This window comes from Falco cherrug, chromosome 5, assembly GCF_023634085.1.
Source record: "Falco cherrug isolate bFalChe1 chromosome 5, bFalChe1.pri, whole genome shotgun sequence".
NCBI lineage: Eukaryota > Metazoa > Chordata > Aves > Falconiformes > Falconidae > Falco > Falco cherrug.
This window is the reverse complement of record NC_073701.1, coordinates 57,902,661-57,923,064: the sequence shown is the minus strand read 5'-3', so window position 1 is coordinate 57,923,064 and position 20,404 is coordinate 57,902,661. Positions and strand designations below refer to the sequence as shown.

The 20,404-nt window shown below is 41.6% G+C and overlaps 1 protein-coding gene and 1 long non-coding RNA gene across 2 annotated transcripts in view; one reads left to right on the top strand and one right to left on the bottom strand.

Moving 5' to 3' along the window:
- Positions 1-1,667, bottom strand: part of LGR5 (leucine rich repeat containing G protein-coupled receptor 5) — a 93,098-nt gene extending 91,431 nt beyond the window's left edge. Inside the window, 2 exon segments of the mRNA XM_055712147.1 lie at positions 1,321-1,517; positions 1,519-1,667. Coding sequence (XP_055568122.1) covers positions 1,321-1,517; positions 1,519-1,545 — 224 coding nt within the window. The 5' untranslated portion in view covers positions 1,546-1,667.
- LOC129736208 (uncharacterized) lies at positions 1,269-7,557 on the top strand. Its single transcript, XR_008732499.1, has 2 exons — positions 1,269-1,322; positions 2,289-7,557. It is a non-coding gene; the product is annotated as an uncharacterized LOC129736208 (long non-coding RNA).
- Positions 7,558-20,404: the final 12,847 nt, after the last annotated feature.

Genomic DNA, 20,404 nt, shown 5'->3' with positions numbered 1-20,404 from the left:
AGCTAAAACTGATCTTATTAAGGTAATTTCAGAACAGTATTTACATGTATAATATTCAGAAAAGTCAGCTGCACACCCTCTTTCTAAACCAATGCTACTTTCACTAAACTAAACTTTCTCCTAACATATAGTTAGTAGTTAAGATTTTATTGGTTACACTTCATTTCTACTTTGCCTATCCTGTCACATTGTACTTCTCTGAGGCCATTTCTAGGTTAGTTTCATCTGCTTTCTCAGATACAACATATGTTTTATGTTCTTTGAAGTATGGTATTAACAGATAAGTGAGTTCAGAATTATCACTTCAGTACCCCAGACACACAGTACCGTGAAAGCATCTTTACAGTAACCATAGCAGCAAGCGTGTCAACGGCATGTCAAAGTAGACAGACGGACAAGCACATTCAGAAACAGATGCACCGTACGCTGAATATGGAAGATAAGCATGAAATTAACAAGCTACTGGACATGCAACCATAAAGAAGTGTATAAAATCAGCAAGGAGGGCACTAAAATAACACTTGTACTGCACCAAGACTTTCAACACACAAACCCAAGAGAGGCTAAACGATGACCCTTCTGCCAAAGAGAAGGAAACAAAGAAAAAGTTTCCACACGATTCTGGGTGTTTCCTAATACAGAACTCCGCTCACGCCGTCACTGTCCCTACACGGTGCACGTAATGCGGCGCGCCCAGACGCAGCGGAGCTCCCCGCGCCGCAGCCCGGCCCGGCGGCGATGCCCGGTACTCGGAGGCAGAGGGCGGGGGGCGCCGGCCCGGGCCCGGCTCGGCCACAGGCACCTGCCCGCCGCGGCGGCAGCGCGGGGCTCCCCACCGTGCTCCGAGCGCCGGCCGCCTCCCGGGAGCTCGCTTTATTTATTGCCTTTCCTCAACCCAAGGGGAGATCTGTTAAAGATTAAATTGGCAGCAACCGCAGTTCAAAGCCCTGTCCCGGGAAGCAAAGGTGAAGATAACGTCCCTGCAGATCGAATCGAGTTTCTGCTGTTGCAATCGCTTTTAATTACCCTCTAAACGGCACATCTCACAGCGATCCTCCAGGCGCCGGACCGGGCACCGAGATAGCGAGATACCCATAAACGCTTTACAACCCGCCCGCTGATTAAAAACCGATTAGAATCTTATTTGAAGTCGGGTGTTGCCTCCAGGCAGCGGCGCGGCAGCGCACCGACCCCGCGCTCCTCCAGTCACCGCCGGGGGCCGGCCCGGGCCCTCCCGCGGGGCCGCCCCGCCGCTGCCGGCGCAGGGGCGGCCGCCGGTGCCCCCTCCCCGGCCCGCCCGCGCCGGCTGCCCACACTTACAGGTAGGAAGTGAAGACGCTGAGGTTGGTGGGCACGGCCGTGAGCCCCAGGTCGGAGCAGTCAGCGCGGACGAGCACGCCCTCCTGCTCGCAGCGGCACGGCGCCGGGCAGCCCCGCGGGCGCTGCCCGCCGCCCCGCGCCCCCCGCCGCAGCCCCGGCAGGCAGACGAGGAGGAGGAGGAGGAGGAGGAGGGGGGGGGGCGCGGGCAGCGCGGCACGTCGCCATGGGGCCCGGGGGATACCTAGAGCTGCGGGGCGGCCGCTCTCATGCCCCGCGGCGCGGCGGGGGCGAAAGGCGGGCGCCCGTCTGGGCTCGGGGAGCTGCTGCGGCCGCCGCCGCCGCGCCGCTGTCTGTGGTAGCATCTCAGCTTACACGCTGCTTTAAAGCCCTGGAGCCGGCACCGCGCGCCCGCTGACGCCGCCCCAGCCTTGCCCGCCGTAGCGCGGCGGGCCCTGCCCGCGCCGCCGTAGGAGCGGGCGGGCGGGGGCGGCCGCGGGCCCGGCGGGCGGAGGGGAGGCGGAGGCGGGGGGGCTCCCCCCTCCCCCCCGCCCCCGCCCCCGCCTCCCCGCCGCCCGCCGGCCCGCGGCTGCTGCGCCTCTGGTCTCGCCTCAGGGCGGTGATCTCCCCTCAGGGCAGGGGGCCGCGCAGTGGACGTTTCTGGAAGGCTGCGGGACGGGCGTGACGGGCGGGACGCCCCCTACCACCACCCCCGCCATTCCATTTGAAATCAGCGCGTCGGTTGGGGCGGAGAAGGGGGGACGGTGCTGAGCCGGTGGGGTTAGCGGAGTGTCTCTGGGGTGCTGGGGCAGAGGCTTGGGTGCACCTTCGGGCGGGAAGGGAGCTCTAACCCAGGCCTTAATTCCCGCCAGGAAACCCGCCCGTCAGCTAGCAGCTGCCCGGCTGCAGAGTGAACCATTTGGAGATGGGGATCCACTCGCTTCCCTGGATCCCACTTGGTTAAATCGCAGGCTTGCTGAGGGGAAGGAGCCCGGCTGCCAAGGGAAACTGCCTTTGCAGCACGCCTGGTGTTGAAAGCTCTTGAGCTGTCCCTCGCCCAGCGCCCCACGTCTTGTCAGAGGTTTCCGCTCCTTATCATGCAAAAACTGGCCTTCGCATTGCTCTTCTGTGGCCGAGTATGCCAAAGCCAATGATGAGGGAAAGGTGAGGACGCCGATTTCTTAAAACCTTTTTGTTTCCCTCCAGTTTTCAGTGTGAACAAAGTGGACCGCAAGCTCCAGACTTGAGAGTAGCTGCTGGTTTAATAACCCGCTCCCAGCCCCAATTCCTGTTTAGACTGGTGACTAAATTGTTGGTCAGGCTACTCGGTATGCATTGGAGAGCATTAGTTAAAGGTTTTCTGCTACACTCTCTTTGAATTTACAATTAAGTTTGAAATGAGAGCCTAATGAAAAGGCTGACAAAATGCATGCTTTTATATTCTACCCAGTTTATAATCCCTATTCCCACCTCTGGACCATCATTTGATGTAATCTGAGCTGCAGAAGGATCTTGTACTGGAGCTCAAGTGCTTTATTTAAAATAATAAAAAAGGAATCTGCTGTCTGGCTGGTTAGACAGGCCAGAATGTTTTGTATATCTAGGCCTGTGGGGCTGCTGGGAAGCTTTTCCCCAAGCATCGCCTTATCCTAAGCTAATAAAAACAATGGTTGAAAGCATAGATTGTCCAGAAGAAATGCCTGAGGAGAAAAATTCTGCAGGAAGTGGAGTTTTCATTATGTACCGTGATACCTGTCAAGGAGATCTGTTCCCGAAAAACTTTGACTGTTACTTACTCGTGTCTAGTATCACTGCAAAACAGCAATACTTTTGTCACTGAATTTCATGGTTTTTAAGAAGTTTCATTCTGTGCTGAATACGTACATGCTAATGGTTTGATAAATTGTGAATACTTCACTTTCTTTTAGGGTGAAATAGTTTCTGTTGGGCATCTGTACTGCAAGATGGAGTCCTTATTGTGTGCTGCCAAAAGTCAGAATAGTTGTAGTTAACAAATAAGCAAATATTTTTCATAACTGTATTGAAACAGTATTTATATAACCTGGGACTATTGCACACGTTAATTTGTTTGTTCTAGAAAGCAAAGTGTATACTGTTTGTTCATTTTGTGTTGAGAATTTATCAGCTTGTGCAAGTTATCTGAAGTTAGACATAGATTAATTAGTAGTGAGGGTTTAACTGTAAAAATCCTCCTTTGAATGTTTATTTTGCATAAGTGCATTTGTTCAGCTAGCAACTTTCTTTGAAATGTGTAATGTACTTCCATTTTACTTAAAGATTTTGTGAAAGAAGAGTAGCTTGAGGATTAAAAGGATTTGGTAGGAATGGATATGGATAATTCCTATCTTTGTACATTTAAATTAGGCTGTACAATTATTTCCATTTCATGTTTCTCATAGATCTCTGGTTCTGCATAAAGAGAAAAGGAAAAACATTTGTCAGTTTGGTAACATCTCTAGGAGGTGCTGTTACTGTTCCAAAAGGCTACTGTAACTGTAAGATTTCCTGCAGGTTCTGACAGCTCAGCATAATGTCCTGGTCGCTTGAAGTGACATCCATGGTACAGCCATCCGTGGTCTTCAGCTTTTGTCAAGGTAGCAAACAAACCCCTTAGGGATCTCAGCAGAGAGCTCTCTAATCTCTTCCTGACTTCTGGATACTCAGGCAAAAAACCCTGTCTTCTGAATGTGAAATATACTGTGACAACCCTCCAGCTTAAATTTTATCAGTATAAAAGATATCTTTATGGAATGTTGTGTATGAAAAAACAAAATGATATGTTGCATTATATATTGTTAGCACACAAAAGCGTACCAATTCATGTCAAGAATGCACAGCAGATATATATTTAACATGCATCTTTTAGTTCATTACTTACGGCATGACAGATTTTAGACGTTATGTGAAATCTGATTTTAAAATAATGGACTGTAAAAAGAAAATCAGGTATCCAAAATATTCACTGCTATGTCTGTTTTGTAAGCTTAAACTGGATGAACTGATTTTAAAAAAGAGTGTGGCTACAGGATTTAACAATGGAAATTTATGCTGAATTGGTCGGTTGTCCCAGCCGAAATGGAGTTTGAAGCAGAAACATTAACAGATCCTGCACCAGCTTAAATATTAAGGCAAGTCCAATACAGCACTGAAGTAAAAAGCATAGCAACAAAGGACAAGGTAGTTTACAGTTGACTGTAGCTTGTTTTTCCCTTTTCTGGCTATGGATGAAGGGTAAGTTCCTAGAAGGCACTACAACCATGCGGTTAGGCTGCAGAGAAAATAAAGCTCTTGTGCAGGGTGGAATTTCTTTTTCTGCCCATTGGGAGAAGAAATTCTTCATTGGATGTGTTGAAGTCATATATTGAAAGAGTAGCCTTTAGGCTGTGCTACTGTAGAGTGGTACTGCAGCTGCCCACTGATCTGTGCAGAAGGATCCTTTCCTTTTTGCATGACACTTGATTTGTCCTTTCATTCTGGTTAGCCCTACAGCATGGTGCACATCTTTTAAGATTTATCACTATATAGGGTTATTATACATACAGCAGAAGGGTATTTATATACTGTGTTCATTTGATTCCATATTTACCTATCAATATATGTTGACATTCATTTGCTTCATGTGTCTATCATGTTTCACTGAGGATCTTAACCTAATGTGTATGTACATCACTGTATTAAGCCATGCAATGTTCTTCAGAGCAAGGCAAGCACCATTTCTGTTTTACATAGTGATAAATGCTGGTACCTGAAATGTAGGATGATTAGGGTAGAGTCACTTCTAGAACCAGAAAGAAATACAGGAGTTTTAATTACCCTTGCTCAATTTACCACATGGCTACAGCTTGTCAGTCGCAATAATATTATGGATTATGTGTCATCAACTTGTTTTTGTTCAGGTTTTCATGCACGCCATATCATGCATCTTTAGAAATTGTCTTTTTATATTGGTTCTTTTGTTTGGCACAGTGCCACCTAGCTGCACTCTTCCCTCAACAGTTCTGTAGTTGGTATGCCGATTGTGACCAAGATGAAACATTTGACAGGTAAGATTTACTTGGGTTCACCTGAAATATTATTCAGTAGTCAAGTTGCTGATGGGAAGAAGGGACAAAAATAGAAGAACCTTATTACTATCACAATTCATACAGTGACAGTTGACTTATCCATGTAATTTTGAAGCAAATGCTGGTATGAACATTATTTTTAGTCTGAAAATATCTGATAGGAAAGCTTGCAACATTAGTGGAAAAGTCAGGATTGCCCAGGCACGTTTTAATAGCTAGGCATTCGGGAGAAGAAACAAGGAAAAAATGTAAATACGTAGGATGCAGATTTACTGAATGTTTGTTTGGAGGGAATGAAAGCTGAGCATTACAGCAATTCCCTGTTTAGGAAATAAAATCCATGTGTTAAAGTGAAGATGTGGAAATAAACTATGTGAAGAGAACCTTCTATTATTTTGAGTTGAGGTGAATGTGACAGGGAATTACAGCCAGGCTGCAAAAGCATTAAATGGGTATTTCACCAACATAAGAATTGGGCACTTTAAACAATACTTTAAATGATGCTTTTTAACTCTTTAACATTTACTGGTTTGTTGCCTTATCCTTGTAGGTCTCACGTAAAGCCAAAAGAAGAAAGAAGAGAACGCGTAAGCTAGGTCTAAAGGTACATGAAGAACGGTAAGGCATTAGATGATGAATAATACTTTTTATCAGAAAGACTAATATTTGAAAACAGACAAGAGCTCTCATTTTGGCTCATCAGTCTTTTTTCTCAAGCTGTATCTAACTGCACATTCAAAGTTTTTCTTACTTGTACAGCTACGATACAGTTTCTTAAGAACTGTACCACATGGGAGTGTGGCAGCAAGGCAGGTCAAATCACCTGTAGCATTCCTCTAGTCGGGTATTTATATTGTAGTCTTAACTGTGCCTTCTGCTGATCAATAAATCATTGCAACAGGTCTCTGAACTGATTTGTCCTGATTTTACATGCACAGAAAGCCACGTAGTAGGTTTGAACCCAAATGGCAAGTGAGCTCAATTGTTTCTCAGAAGGACTGAAAGAAGGATGTGAATTTTGGAAGGATATGTTGTGTTGGATGAACCCTTTCACTGTTTCCTGAATTGCGTATTCTTGGGACTCTCTCACCTCACAAAAGCAATCAATAGCTACTTCTTCCATATATAGCACGTGTCAGAGCTGAACATTTAAAAATGCATTATTGTGCATTATAGCACAGTGATAAGTCCAGACAGTGCTACATTCTGTGGCGCTTGTCAGTGGGACTTTGAAGAAGGTCTCCAAAATATTGTTCATTTAATGCAACAAAGTTCAGGAGTCCTGTGGAAAGTCAATACCTCCACATCTGTGAGGAAGTGAACTCCAGTTCATAGAGGGCTGCAGGTGGGTTTTTTTTCCTTAACACTTGTAAAACATAAAACCTTTGAATATGTGTGCGCGTGGAGGCACATGATCTGTTTCTGTGTCCTCTATGTGCTGTGGTGATCTGCATTCTTCTCTGGGTAAAAGACAAGAGTTGATACATACCACGTGCAAGCATAGAATAATTTCTTAATTTAGCAGTTTGTGTAGAAATTCTGTCCAATCCTTTCATCCTTCCTTCTCTCACTGTGTCTGTGTGGCAAACACCCTGGGGTTCCTGTGGTTTTTGAAGTGTATTTACATGATACTGTATAGTGAGTGATTGCATTGTTTTGTAGTTGTCTGAAGGAGGTCACAATAATGGATTTTTTTTTCTTTTTTTGTAGTGGTTGTAATAGTTTCAGTCACTTTGGGATGAGCTGCCATGCAAAATAAATGTATCTAAGAAGCACAGAATTGTAACAAATTGTCAAAAGGCTTTAAATATGGTGTAATACCTTGTTTTCCTGTAAATTCCTCTCTAGAAGGGGGGAGGGGTCTGTATTTTTATTTCTGTCTGTGTATTTGGCCTCTGAGGTGTAAGCACAGACAGAGCAGATTTCTTTGCAGAGAGGGAAGTCAAGAATCTTCCGTTAGTAAGACCAAAAGATTTCAAACATCTCTATCATCTTGATAGCAGTGCTTTTCCTGTTCCTGACTAGGACTTCGGAAAAATCAAGCAGGAAATACCTTATCGGACTCCATTTTTCTACAAGTTTCTGAAAACTATTTGCATATTTCCTCGGGCAAAATTAATCAATAAAGCTTTTTAGTACATACTTAACCAGAATAGATGCTGAAGTGTCTTACGTTTTTGTGACTCATGTGCTTCATCCTCACTTTGTACCATGGTGATAAACTGGCAGGACATGTTACCCACCTCTGTTGACTCTCTTGAGTTGATACAGTCCCTTCTGCAGTAATGCAAAATGACACAAAGGGAGGGAAGGAGCAAAATACAGGTTTGTGACCTTCAACACATGCACAAAGCCTCTGCCAGAGCCTGCCAGTGGCACAGGTCATGTAGAATGCTTATATGGGTGTACAAGACATGCTGTTTCTTCTGCGTGGCTGGCAATCACGCAGGGCCCCTGCTGTAGGTGGAAGAAGGGAACTGTTCAAGAATTTGGACAGAGCAACCAGCAGGGATGAAAAGTGAAACTGTGCGCTTACAGCTGCCAAGGAGCTTATGCAGCCTTATGCAGGGGAGCATGGAGCAAAGGAAGAATGACTGCAGCACAGACGTTTATAGGAGGATGAGAGCAGCTGAGTTGGAGGAGCCCTTGTATTTGAACAAAGAGAACAGGGACACAAATAGGAGGTTTTGAGCAGGGGAATGACAGGGAGTTTTTTTTACAGCGAAGAGGAGGGAAGGTGGCACACAAAAAATTTGCAGGAGAAAAGGCAAGAAGCCTTGGTACCTGCAATAAACTAAGCCAGCTGAAATACACAACTCTGAAGTTTATATGCCCTTTCTTCTACAAACACTGCCCCTCATAGTGTTAATACTCTGTGAGTTGCTATATATTTGCACTAAACGTTTCTGAAAGATACAGAGATACATTTGTGGGCTGAATGTCAGAACTGGGGACTTACAGAACATTAACATATTTGTAACATGCATTGCATTGCTCTTCTGTTCCTTGGCAAGGCTGGTTAGCTGGCTTGAAGGCAGGAACGTTTATTTTAGGATTTGTTTGCCTTTGAGGCAAGCAACTTATTTGAAATAGTTTTATATTTATAAACCTCGCCTTAACAGAGTGTCAGCATAGACCCATGACACGTAACATCTTTACAAAAGCGGAGAGCAGGGTGTTGCATCTTGTAGCTTCATCTTCCATCACTGAAGACAGAGGTACCTGCGGAAGGCACTTGCTGGCCTCTGGCTTCAAGCTGTGAGTATTCTTATCTCTGCCCATGGAGATCACACAGGGAACCTTGAAGATTCTTATAAGGCTAATAGAGTTGCCCATCCTGGATGGTTTGAATATCCCTCCAGCTGCTGTCATTAACCTTGAAATTTCCAAATGCATGGTTGCTGCAGGAATTTCTTTTTAAAGTGCGTCTGAAGTTCAAATTCATAGTTCATAGACCTGGTCATGGAAGCCAATATATCTATTTCTGTTAATAACTCAGGCCTCTGAGGGTTTGGCAACTTTTGTTTAGTAGTTAATGGAGACAGTAGGAGATGAGGGGAGAGTGTTCATACCACCCAAATTTAATCTCTCAGGCATCTCTCTGAAGCTGATTAAGAGTAATAGACTCATCTAGAAAGTGATTCAAAGCACCCATGTTAATTATTTTATGTATTTGTGGATAGTTAAATCAAGGTTGCTGTGCAAAAGTATCCTTGCATTGATTATGATTAGAGTTGCTGCTACAGTACAGCACAGCCTTGAGAAGTTATATGCAGGAAAGAGGAAACTCTGGCAAACAAGGACTAATATGAAAAGGCCAGGCTTAGTATATTCTGTTTACGAACATTTTTTGGTCTGCATTTGGCTCAATATATGAGCCCATGAGACAGGTAAAACAGAAGATTGAAAGTAAATCAGTGCTAATCATTTTAGTCTAATGCCACTTGGAATGGGTCCGAAGCAGCAGTAGTATAGAAAGCAGCATTTGGTCAAGTTTAATTTTTCTCTTAAATATTTCTATGGTAAAAACAGATGGAATTTAAAAAATACAAATGAAAGAAAATGACAAAAGGAGAAAGCAATACATTGTGTTGAAAAATAATTACTTCTGAGTTTGACCATTTGGAGTGGATTTAAAAGAACCAAGTCAAAACCAGTGTATTTTTACTTTTTTCACTTTAATTGCCATTATAGGTTTTCCTTTTCAGGGAACACAACTTCATCTGTGGAACAAATACACACTTAATGCCCTTAATATTAAGAATAATAATGATTAATGCAGAATTTTAGAAAACATTATTATGGAAAGAAGTTAAATGTGTCAGGTCTGTTGGTCTGATGATTTTACAGAGTATTTCTTTGAACATGGGAGCTTAATAGAATTGCAATGATTTGGGGAGAGAAGACAACTCATAAGGGATGCTGCGTTGCTCGTGGGTGGCGATGCAGAATTCAGCTGTCCTCTTATTCTGCTTTAGAATTCTGTCCTCTCAACAGCTTGCAGCTTGACCCATTTGTAACAGAGAGCAAAATCTGCCCCTTCCATACAGTGTTTTAGGATTTGTCAGGTAATGCATTATGATATGTATATGTATGTGTGTATACAGTAGCATTGTATTCAACTTTTTTTAGGGCAGGAGTATATTATTCACAGGTGAATTTCAGTCAAATCAGATACTACTCTTTAGTAATGCTCATTTGTGCCCAGAAATCTTCAGAATGTGGTATTCCTATTTATTTACATATTCAAACTGTAACTGCTAATTTTGAGACACTAGTAGTTTTTGCTGTTCTAACTTTGCACAACTTAATTACAAATTGAGAACAACTTAAAAATGGTTTGAAAAGTTAGACTAAGTAAGCTATTTTGAAATCCTAAATTCAGATTTGCAGTGGTGATCAAAGATTATTTATGGTATATTTTACTTTGGAGCTTTAACATTTAGAATTTCCTCCACTTTTACAGTTGTCCAGCAGTATATCAGCAAAGTTTTTTATGCTGCGATTTTTAAGAGAACCTTCCTCCATACAGTAAGAGCTCATACTTTATATTTCTTAAGAATATGTATCTGAGAGACAACATTAATTTCAACATTAAGTGACTTTTACCATTAAATTATTTTGAGGTGTAGAAGTTCAGAGTAATCTGGTAAGACTAAGCTTCATCTCTTACAATTGCTGTGGGTTGATAGATGCAAAGAAAACTTATTAACAGGTACATAGATGTTTCTCAAGTACAGCTTTTATTTATTGCGGTCTGTCCAAATAATAGAGGCTTTTTTGTTGGTTCCATTGCGTTTGGCATACAAAGTTATTCTTTTTATTTCTATCTCAGTACCTCACCAGAGTAAAACCTAACAAGTTTAGAATTGTATTCAGATGAATTGCAACTGTTTACAGACATTTCTGTAAAAACATATCCATAACGCATGAAAAATATGGTACCTTTTATTAATGTTTTCACAAGAGTTATTAACATGAGTTATAACAGAGCTGTTAAGAAAAAAACACAACAACCCAGAACAACCCAAACAATTAAATTTCAATAAGACATTAAAAGGGCAAACTACTCTTTGGAAGAGTGACAGATATATAATAAATTTATTTCCTGTACATTGCGCAGCTTCTTTGGGACTCTTCATATGGACAAAGCGCGTATACTTGTTTGCAAGGTTGGAGTCTAAAGCTGTGATTGAACTGAAGATGAAGCAGTAGGTGAAGACATTTTGACTTTTGAAAAAGCAGTGACATACAAAGAGGCATATGAGGCCAAGGGTTAATTAAAAGATTCCAAGCGTATCTACAAGTTGATCTGTCAAGAAGTTGAATGGATTCCCGTGCATTTGTATATTCACACCAAGGATGGTTTTTTACTGCTTATTACTGGAAGGTATAGATTTTATTTGTTGTTTTGCCAAACGCACGCACATCCAAGAGATAAATGCGTATGCTTGAATTAAAAAGTAACTTGGCTACCGTCTCTCATCAACGCTTGAGTTTATCTGCGTGGAAGCTGTACGCGTGGTGTTGCCTTCCTGCCTTCGCTCACTGGCCAGAAGAGAGGACCAAGCTAAAAGCGGGGGCTCCCTCTGCTGGCTGCTGCCGCTCTCGGAGCCTGCTCCGGCACGGTCAGCAGGCGCTCCAGGCAACTGAGAAGACATGAGTTGTAGCTTGTTTCAAACAATTACACTTTGAGGCAAAAATGTAACCAAGTGGCTATTAAAATAGTTTTAATCGAGCCTTGAAAATAGAGCAGCAATATAAAACTTGCATTTGAAATGTCCAGGCACTCTGAAGTACTCATAGTTTTATCATGAAAGGGCATCAGACAGACCAGAAAAGAAAATACTAGGCAGGAACAAGTTTTGCTTTCTGTGATTTCAGGTACGAAAAGAGATAGAGGGAGTGGAAAAGCAAGGGTGCAGTCTAACCAATCCTAGATCCTGTGTAAAACTCAACAGAAAACTACTATAGAATCATGGAGTCACAGAATCATTTAGCTTAGAAAAGACCTTTGAGATCATCAGTTCCAACCGTTAGAGCCAGGACTGCCAAGTCCACCACTAAACCATGTCACTAAGCCCTGCATCTACACGTTTTTAAATACCTCCAGGGGTGATGATTCTACCACTTCCTTGGGCAGCCTGTTCCAATGCTTGACCACTCTTTCAGTGAAGAAATTTTTCCTAATATCCTATCTAAACCTCCCCTGGCATATCTTGAGGCCATTTCCTCTTGTCCAGTTGCTTGTTACCTGGGAGAAGAGAACGACCTCCACCTGCCTACAGTCTCCTTTCAGGTAGTTACAGATAAGTGATAAGGTCCCCCCTGAGTCTCCTTCAGGCTAAACAACCCCAGTTCCCTCAGCCACTCCTCATAAGTCTTGTTATCTAGACATTTCACTATTCCAGTATACTTCATATTCCATGTCTCAATTCTTCTTGGCTATCTCTGGAGCCTGGGGCATGATTTATTTCAAGATACTTTGGTTTCTTGTCAGATCTCAACTGGATAAGGTCTTGAGCAACCTGATCTGGAGTTGGTCCTTGAGCTGGAGGTTGAACCAGATAACCTCTGTAAGTCCTTCCAGCGTACATTGTTCTGTTTCTGTCCTAAATGTGAGAGAAAGGTTAAAGTTGTGAAAAAGAGTTTGTATAATATAGCCTTTAACCCCATGTTCATCTTGAAAGGTCTTTTATATTCCAAGGTAAAAAATGGCATTCTACCTGTATAAAGAAAGGGACCTGGATCCACCTTCTGCAGTTTCACCCTTGGCATACCGCCAGGCCTTTGCAGGAGAAGTGTTGTGATACAGGTGCAAAGTACAAGGCTGCAGATTAGGGAGCTCCTCAGGAAGTGAGGAAAATGACTGAATGTCCCCTGTACCGATAGCTATTAATAAAGCTGTGGAAACCCACATACAAATGATTTCAAAAGGAATCCTGGACATCATCTCTTAGATTGAGGGCTCACGTGATCACCTCTGACATGCCTGTACAATGAGGGAAGGCCGCACCGGCTATATGAAAGTAAGGAATGCTTTTAACACCCTCTCTGTGTTGTGACCAACAGCTACCACAGAGCTGTTTGGCACAACCATTCACGGGAGAGAGAGTGGATGAATGTGAACTCTCCGTCCTTCCCCAAAGTCCTGAACGGCAGAACATGTGTCATATGAAAGAGAAGTTTAAATGCCAGAGGAAAACAGGGAAACATACAATATGCACGAGAGACAGAAGCTGTTTTAGAAGATGATTCGGAGTATAAGCCACAATCTAGGCGTTCTTGACTTTTTCCCCCAGTAGAGCTTATCTCCTTCTATCAACAATTAAAGTAGCCTAGCAAGTCTGGTCTTTGAAGGTTAAACATAGCCTTTGTGAATACTTCCTTCCCTCACTCCGGTCTCCAGTCTGATTTTCTCAGCTCTTTAGGCCATGGATGGACATGGAGTTTGCTTTTTATCCGATCAGTTTGAATGGTATGTGAAAAAGTGGTGAGATGGATTTGCTGCAACAGATTCCCATCACCCTGCCATGAACGTGCCAGATGAAAGATTTGTTTGAGGCCTGTGTTGTGATTTCAGTTAAAGGTAGCTATCAGAAAAAAGGGACTATGCTTTTTCTAATAATCTTCTGGAAAACTGCCTTTACAAACATGATACCAGAATTATTATGAGACATATTTCAGGATGGACTTTTTTTCTGGCATTACTACAGCCCAATATACAAAGGGCAATTCTGAAAGAACAATCTGAAATTTTAAAAAACAGGGTGACCACATAAATCATATGTTAGCAGTGATGACCCCAGCTACAATGTAAGTTGATATAAGGAGGAAGGTTAAAAAGCACTCCGGTAATTCTATGATGATAGTCCTGATGAGGACACTGTATTCACAGTTAGTCCTCCCTGGTCAAAATACCCTTGATTTACTAGGCAGTTTTTCAAGAAATAGAAAAAAATCATAGTCAGAAGCTACAGACATAACCTGGAGAAGCCTTGTGATTCTTTTTATACGTTGCCCCTCTATTTTACCAGGAGGAACTGGCATTGACAGTGTCTTTGGCAAAACTGGCTTTGAAGTCAGTGTGTATTTTACAGGTTTGGTTCGGTGATACTTGCTGAAAATGCTGAATCAATGGTGTAGTCCAAGGGATTAATTGTAGTACTGGCATGTGCCCCTGACTGAGCCTGTCAGAAGAGTGAAGGAAGGTGTGTAGCTGATATTGCCATTCTTTCCAGGTGCTGTTGTAATATTTGTCACAATAGAGCTTAGATTGGCTTTGTAGCATGTTGTACATTTACTTAACATAATTTCAGTTATAATAACACATCTGTAACTTTTTTATTCTTTTGATACTTAAATGAGCTTGACAGTAGTAATACACAGAAACAGGAAAATAGTCCTTCAGGTTTGTGAACAATCTGTCTCTTCAGTGTTTCAGCAGTCACACAGAGGTTGCCAGGACAACAGAATGCAGATAGAGTTAGACTTTGTATGATACATATACAGAGTCAATAAACTGGTGATTTTTAAAAATAGCTGCTTTTATGTGATTACTTTAGGAGCACCCCATATAATAACATTTATTAGATGGCTGTGCACAATTCACTTACATTCCCTGTTAAGGGACTCTCAGTAGACACTGTTTACCACTCTAAACTCTATGCATGCAAATGAATGGAGCAAAAAACCTGCTTTGCAAGCATTCCTACATTAAGAACTTCTCTGTCCTTTATACCTGGCTTTGAAACACATGATGGAGAATACTGGGCTTTGAGGGGTGAGGTTTCAAGACTTGTTTTTTCTGCCACAAGAGAAAAAAAAAAAAGTCTGTTAGTTGAGCTAGGATGTAGTTATGAATGGTAGAGGCACCAGCTCACATTGAGCTGAATATAAGTTCAGGGACTCACTCCCTTCCACGGTTATCTTAACTCTATAGCTGTAGGGACTAATCTTTCAGTTCTTACTCTTATTTTGCTAATTTTAATTTAAGTCAGCGGAAATTTTGACTCACAAGAGCTATATCATGACACAAAACAGGGTTTTTTACATGCCTTTATATATGAGTATTGATATAGCTGACCTGGCTTTGAGACAGTGGATACATCTTCCAGGACAAAGGCAAAGCTGATCTAGCCCAAGTCGTGTGAATAGCCAAGTGGCTGCATGAGATGGTACTGCACAGCACAGATGCACTTGAAGAATCAAGGCCATTGCTAAACAGAAATTGCTTTCTGAAACCAAAAAAGGGCATGGCTTTAGCCATTAGGTTTATTAGGCTTTTTATTTTCTAGCACATTTTCAATATATTGGCCAACAGATTATGCTGTTGATATGGATGTGTGAATTTTCAAGATGTAAAAATATGAATATGATTACCCTACTCTCATTTCGGTCTGAGTTCTAGCCTATTTGATCCTATCACAAAATGCAAAAGAAAAAAAATCTTCCATATGCTGCCTAAAAAATCCTAGGAGAAGCATGCATTGTTCATTAAAATACAGTCTATAGTCTATGAAATCTATTTTTTTTATATCTTCATTTTATATTAGGTGTATTTGTTGTACAAGCACAAATTCTTTTAAAATAATTTCTTCTACACATTATGTTTGTCTTCTGTAATAATAACATGGGAGAATGTTTACTGAAATGTACTGAATCCCAGCCTGTAGCTTGTGCCTTTGCAGTCATCAAGTAGGTGTTCCAGTTTATGAATAATAGGTTTTATGGAGCAGGCGGGTGAACCAGCACCACTGGCTTGCCTCAGTAACTTCAAAGGAAAATTCTTTTTTTTCCAGAAAAGACAGAAAGATCACATTTGGAGGCTGAAAGGGTGCACTGCACCCTTTAGCCAAGACAAGGAGAATTAGCCAGCATCTGAGAGATCTCTTTGTCAAATTATTAAAATAGAAATACAAAGAAAATGTGAAGTTGTAAGTAGCATGGATAAAGTTACTTATAGGCAAAGTGGCTCTATTATTGTTTCCAGATGTAAATTTTGAAACGCAGAAAAGGCTGTTAGCATTTGGGTCCATTAAAAGCAGTATAATTCAGGACTCATTCAACCTCATATACTTCCCCTTGGATGAGAAGAGGAAGACAGGAATGAGAACCTAGTGCAGCCGAAGGCACTAGACACGGATGGAGCCATAACATGGAGCTTGGGTAGGATGTGTTACTTGAATAGCAGCATCTGGACACATGCGCACCAGCACAAATTACTGACAGTTTTATTCCATGGCCAAAAAGAAATTGGAAAAAAAATTCTCTCCATCAGACTTTTTTCTTGCAGCATCAAACCTGACATGCAGGTTACTATTTTCAAAGGAGATGAAGGGAGATTCACCTTCCTATTTCCCACTGGAATTCAGAGACAACTCCTCACCTTGTAGGTGACTCTAAGGACAATTACTGTGAATAAAGGCAGGGTGCCCACTCAAAATGGCACATTTATCCTTCTATTGTTTGCTTCCACTGTGTGCTGACCTTTGCCAGCTTACTGTGGTGAGTCTAGCGATGAGTGGAGTCCCTAGATGGCAGTTCTCATGTAACCTGGAGAGATACAGGACTCATGGGCTATAGTTATGGGCTCCTTCAGAGTTCATGAAGGCACTCAAGCCTTCAGGGTAAGAAACCCTGAAGCGTAAAATCAAACAGAAAGCGAGCCAGTGCAGGCCGAAATACAAACTGATGTACCACTAGTCGGGCCTTAGGAAGCAGCCTGCAGCCTGTCCTTCAGCACTTGTGTATGAGCAGCAGGCAGACGGGAGCTGGAGCACACAGTGCTTGCAGCTCTTGCAAAGGTGGCAGAGCCCTTGCCGGTATGTTATAGCTGCTTTTCTCTTTCTGGAGAGCCAGCAAATTCAGCGAGAGTGGTTTGGTTTATTGTCAGTCTTGCACAATAGCATTTCTAATGGAGCTCCAGCTGTGGAGCATCTTTTACTGGTGATGCTGGTGAGCATAAAATTGAGAGAACCTATCCTGACTTTTACATTTCAGGCCTAGTTTGGAGGGTTGGCATTTACAGGAGGAAGAACAAGCGTATTTTAACTTGTAAACTGAGTAAAATTGATACAAAATCTATGACATCACTGGAAAATAAAAGTACTGAAAGACCACCCTTTCATAGAGGAGTATTTTAGTATACAACTGCATAGTGAGATAGGTTTAAATCTGTGAATTCCCTCAGGACACTGACTTTTTATATCTTTCTCACTAAGGAATATATAGGACCCAGTTCTTCTGTGACTGTACACTCACAATTACTGTAGTTTTCAAGGGGGTGCCACATGTGGAACTCAGTAACTCAAATTATAGTACTCTTGTAAAAAGATCTCTACTGAAGTGTTTCAGCTTTTAAAGTTTGTCCCTTGTTTCTGCACATAAATTTCTATGAAGGCAGATTTTGTCTGTAAATGGATGCAGCCAAATGTGTAGGCAATGCATATACATTACTTAACCAAAATAAAATTTTCATGAGTAGAATTTATTTTGGCTTTTCTTTATCCTGACAGTGTTACTGTTTTAAAAATATTTAACTCAAAAGCACAAACTATAATTCACATGAAACCCTCAGGAAGTGCAATAATACACCACAGGAGAAGAGACTAAAAATCATTAATTAATAATTCATAGCATTTCAGTAGATATGGTAATATCTGCTACTAAATTAATAGAACAAGCAACTTTACAGAAAGCATAACAAAAATATTATACCACCACTGGCTCTCCTGAAATCTTCCTTGGATGACCTTTGATGTGGGATTTTCACAAAGCAAGCCAGAGGTCATACCTGACTCCATCCTTTTGCTATTTCTTGTATGCAATTAGCTAAAGAAATCTTTCATTTCTTAGTAAAATTATAATTCTACTGTTAACATGAATCCCACTGAAGCTGGTGGAATAGTTTACACTGAATTCAGTAGGTCCTCACCAGTTCCTCAGTCATACCAAATATCACTGTCTTTTTTCTCAAAATAAGGCTGTGCTTGAGGATGCAATTGCAGCACTTGCTGGTGAAAAATTTAGGCTCATAAAATATATGGCTATCAGGCTTCACCCTGTGAAAACCTGGCCTACAATGCAAAGGGACAGGGAAAATTAAAGGCACTTAATACTGTTCTGATTTAAAGATGGCCATGCATAACTCATTTGTGGCTTTACTTCAGTCGACACCCTGCACTTCTGTGCATAAAGTCATCCAAGAGTCACAACTAAAAGGGGCATATTCTAGGGGGCCACAATTCCTTTGACACCTCTTTAAAGTTAAATACAAGTCGCAACTGAGAGAATCTGGTAAACCTGATGCAAAAATATCTAGACTCTACTAAGTACCTTCAGATGCTAATAGGCATTTCTGGAATTAAATCTTTCTAAACCAAGCTATTTTGCATTACTACCACTTAGCTCCCTAAGCTGAAGTTGAAGATTGCTGAAACTGCATTGAACTGAGTTACCTAATTCCTGAAGAAGCAGCAGCCAAAAAAGCTATTTTCCACCATTACCTGCATCTGGTGCTGCCTAAAATTCTTTCAAGTGTGATCCTGATTGGCCTTGAAGCTGTCCCCAGGCCCATGCAGAAGTGCCCCCGGGTGGGTGAGAGGCCCCTCTTCTCCCACCTGAGTTCTGCTGGGTTGCAGGGGTTTGGAATACTGCCCCCCATCCAAAGCCAAGCTCGTATTTGCACTCAGTAGTGAGGCCCTGACCACCCACCTTCTAGGGCAATGCCGGTGCCACTGTCCCGTTGGCACCACGGTATTCTGCCAGGAAGCGAGAAGGAGCTCCAGGCGCTCTGGTGTCACTGGCTGTCACTTGCCCTAAGATGGTGGCAGCTCCAGCTGTGTGCATGCCCAGAAGAGGCTGCTGGGAACACAAGAGGTTGCTGTCAAAAGGAAACCATAAACTTTGACTTTGCAGCTTACCAAGTCAGGGAGGCCAGGGCTCCTGGATCAGGCAAGCACACACCTATGCCTACTAATGCCAGCTACAGATCTAACCTCGGAGTAACTGCTTTGTCTGATGGCGGCAGAAAATTATCACACTGTGTGCGAGTTGTGTATCCTTTGTTTGGGAAAGTGCAGGTATCCTATAAGCAGAAATGTTTCGTAGGGAAATAAGAACAGTTCTGTACAATACACTTCAAAATATTCAGTTGATTCAGATACTGCTTGGATTTAACAGAACAAGTAGGCTACAAGGCTGATTGTACATAGACAGGTTTTCCTTCTAGACCATTATATTTTATTGCATGTAAATTAACTTCATTTTTTCAGAGTTTAAAATTACTTTTCTTCCTGGGAAAGCTTTCAAGATTTTGATGATTCTGTCCATCCCTTGCCAGGGCAATACGTTGAAGTTTCAGAATGGTTGTGAATTTGACTATGGGTTTGACATGAATTATTCTTTTCTATTTTTTATAAATGTATAATTCCATTTTTAAGGCGTATTATTTCAGCTGCTACTGCCTTACATTTTGAAAGTAAAGTTTTGAAAGGAAAACTGATTAAAGAGAGAATTAGTCAGAAAACCATCTAAATAACTCTTCTTAATACTTTTGAAATGTTTCCCTTTTTTTTATAAGAAATTCAGTGCAGCTGGCTCATCTTCCCCAAACAATTTCAGTTTAAATCATTTTGTATCTTGTGGCAAATGTAGATTTCTTAAAATTTTCCATTCAACAGCATTCCTAATCCTGGAGGAGTAGGGACTCATTAGTTCTTTCAATGTGATGATGGATAGGCAGTCTGCTTTTTTACTTTTAAAGTGTTATCCGATGGTTAGAAACATAAACATAATACAATATCTTAAAACCCACGAATGCCTTAGTTATTTAATAGAAGAATGAAGCAAAAAATGTCATTATGTTTTTTCCCAGCATTGAGACACCATGCAGTCACTTTATGACGATCACATAGGATTTACACTGGTGACATCACACGAGTGTTTTATCATATGTATCAATATTAGTTTCCAAAGAGGTGTTTTTCTATTTTTTTTTTTAAATGTCAGAGGTCTGTTAGTGTCAGTCTTCTAACACAAAATGTAAAGGAATTCACTAGGTGAAAAAAAGACTTATAATGAGATGAAACGTTCAGTTTTAAGTTTGCAGAGAACGCTTCAAGCATTTTATATTTTACAAACATTGTTAAAATCCCATCTGGTGTTTGTGAAGTATTTTACTGTCTCCTGCTGGGCCAGGCAGACATTGGTTTTCATGTCTGTATGTTTCCAAAACATTAGGAAAAAAATTGAATGGACCTGGACCAAGTGCAGCAAAATGATAGAATACCATATTTCTATTCTTCTGCATTTGGGAATGGAGACAAATATCCCTGATTCCAGAAAAGATCCATCAGTTCCCATAATGGAACTTCTTGTGAAAACTGCAAAGGAGTAAATTTCTCTAAGTAGTTCAACATTCAACATCTTGCACATGATAGATTTTTATGAGCAATAAATATATAATTTCTGTTTCAATTATATACTTCATTTTCAAGGGA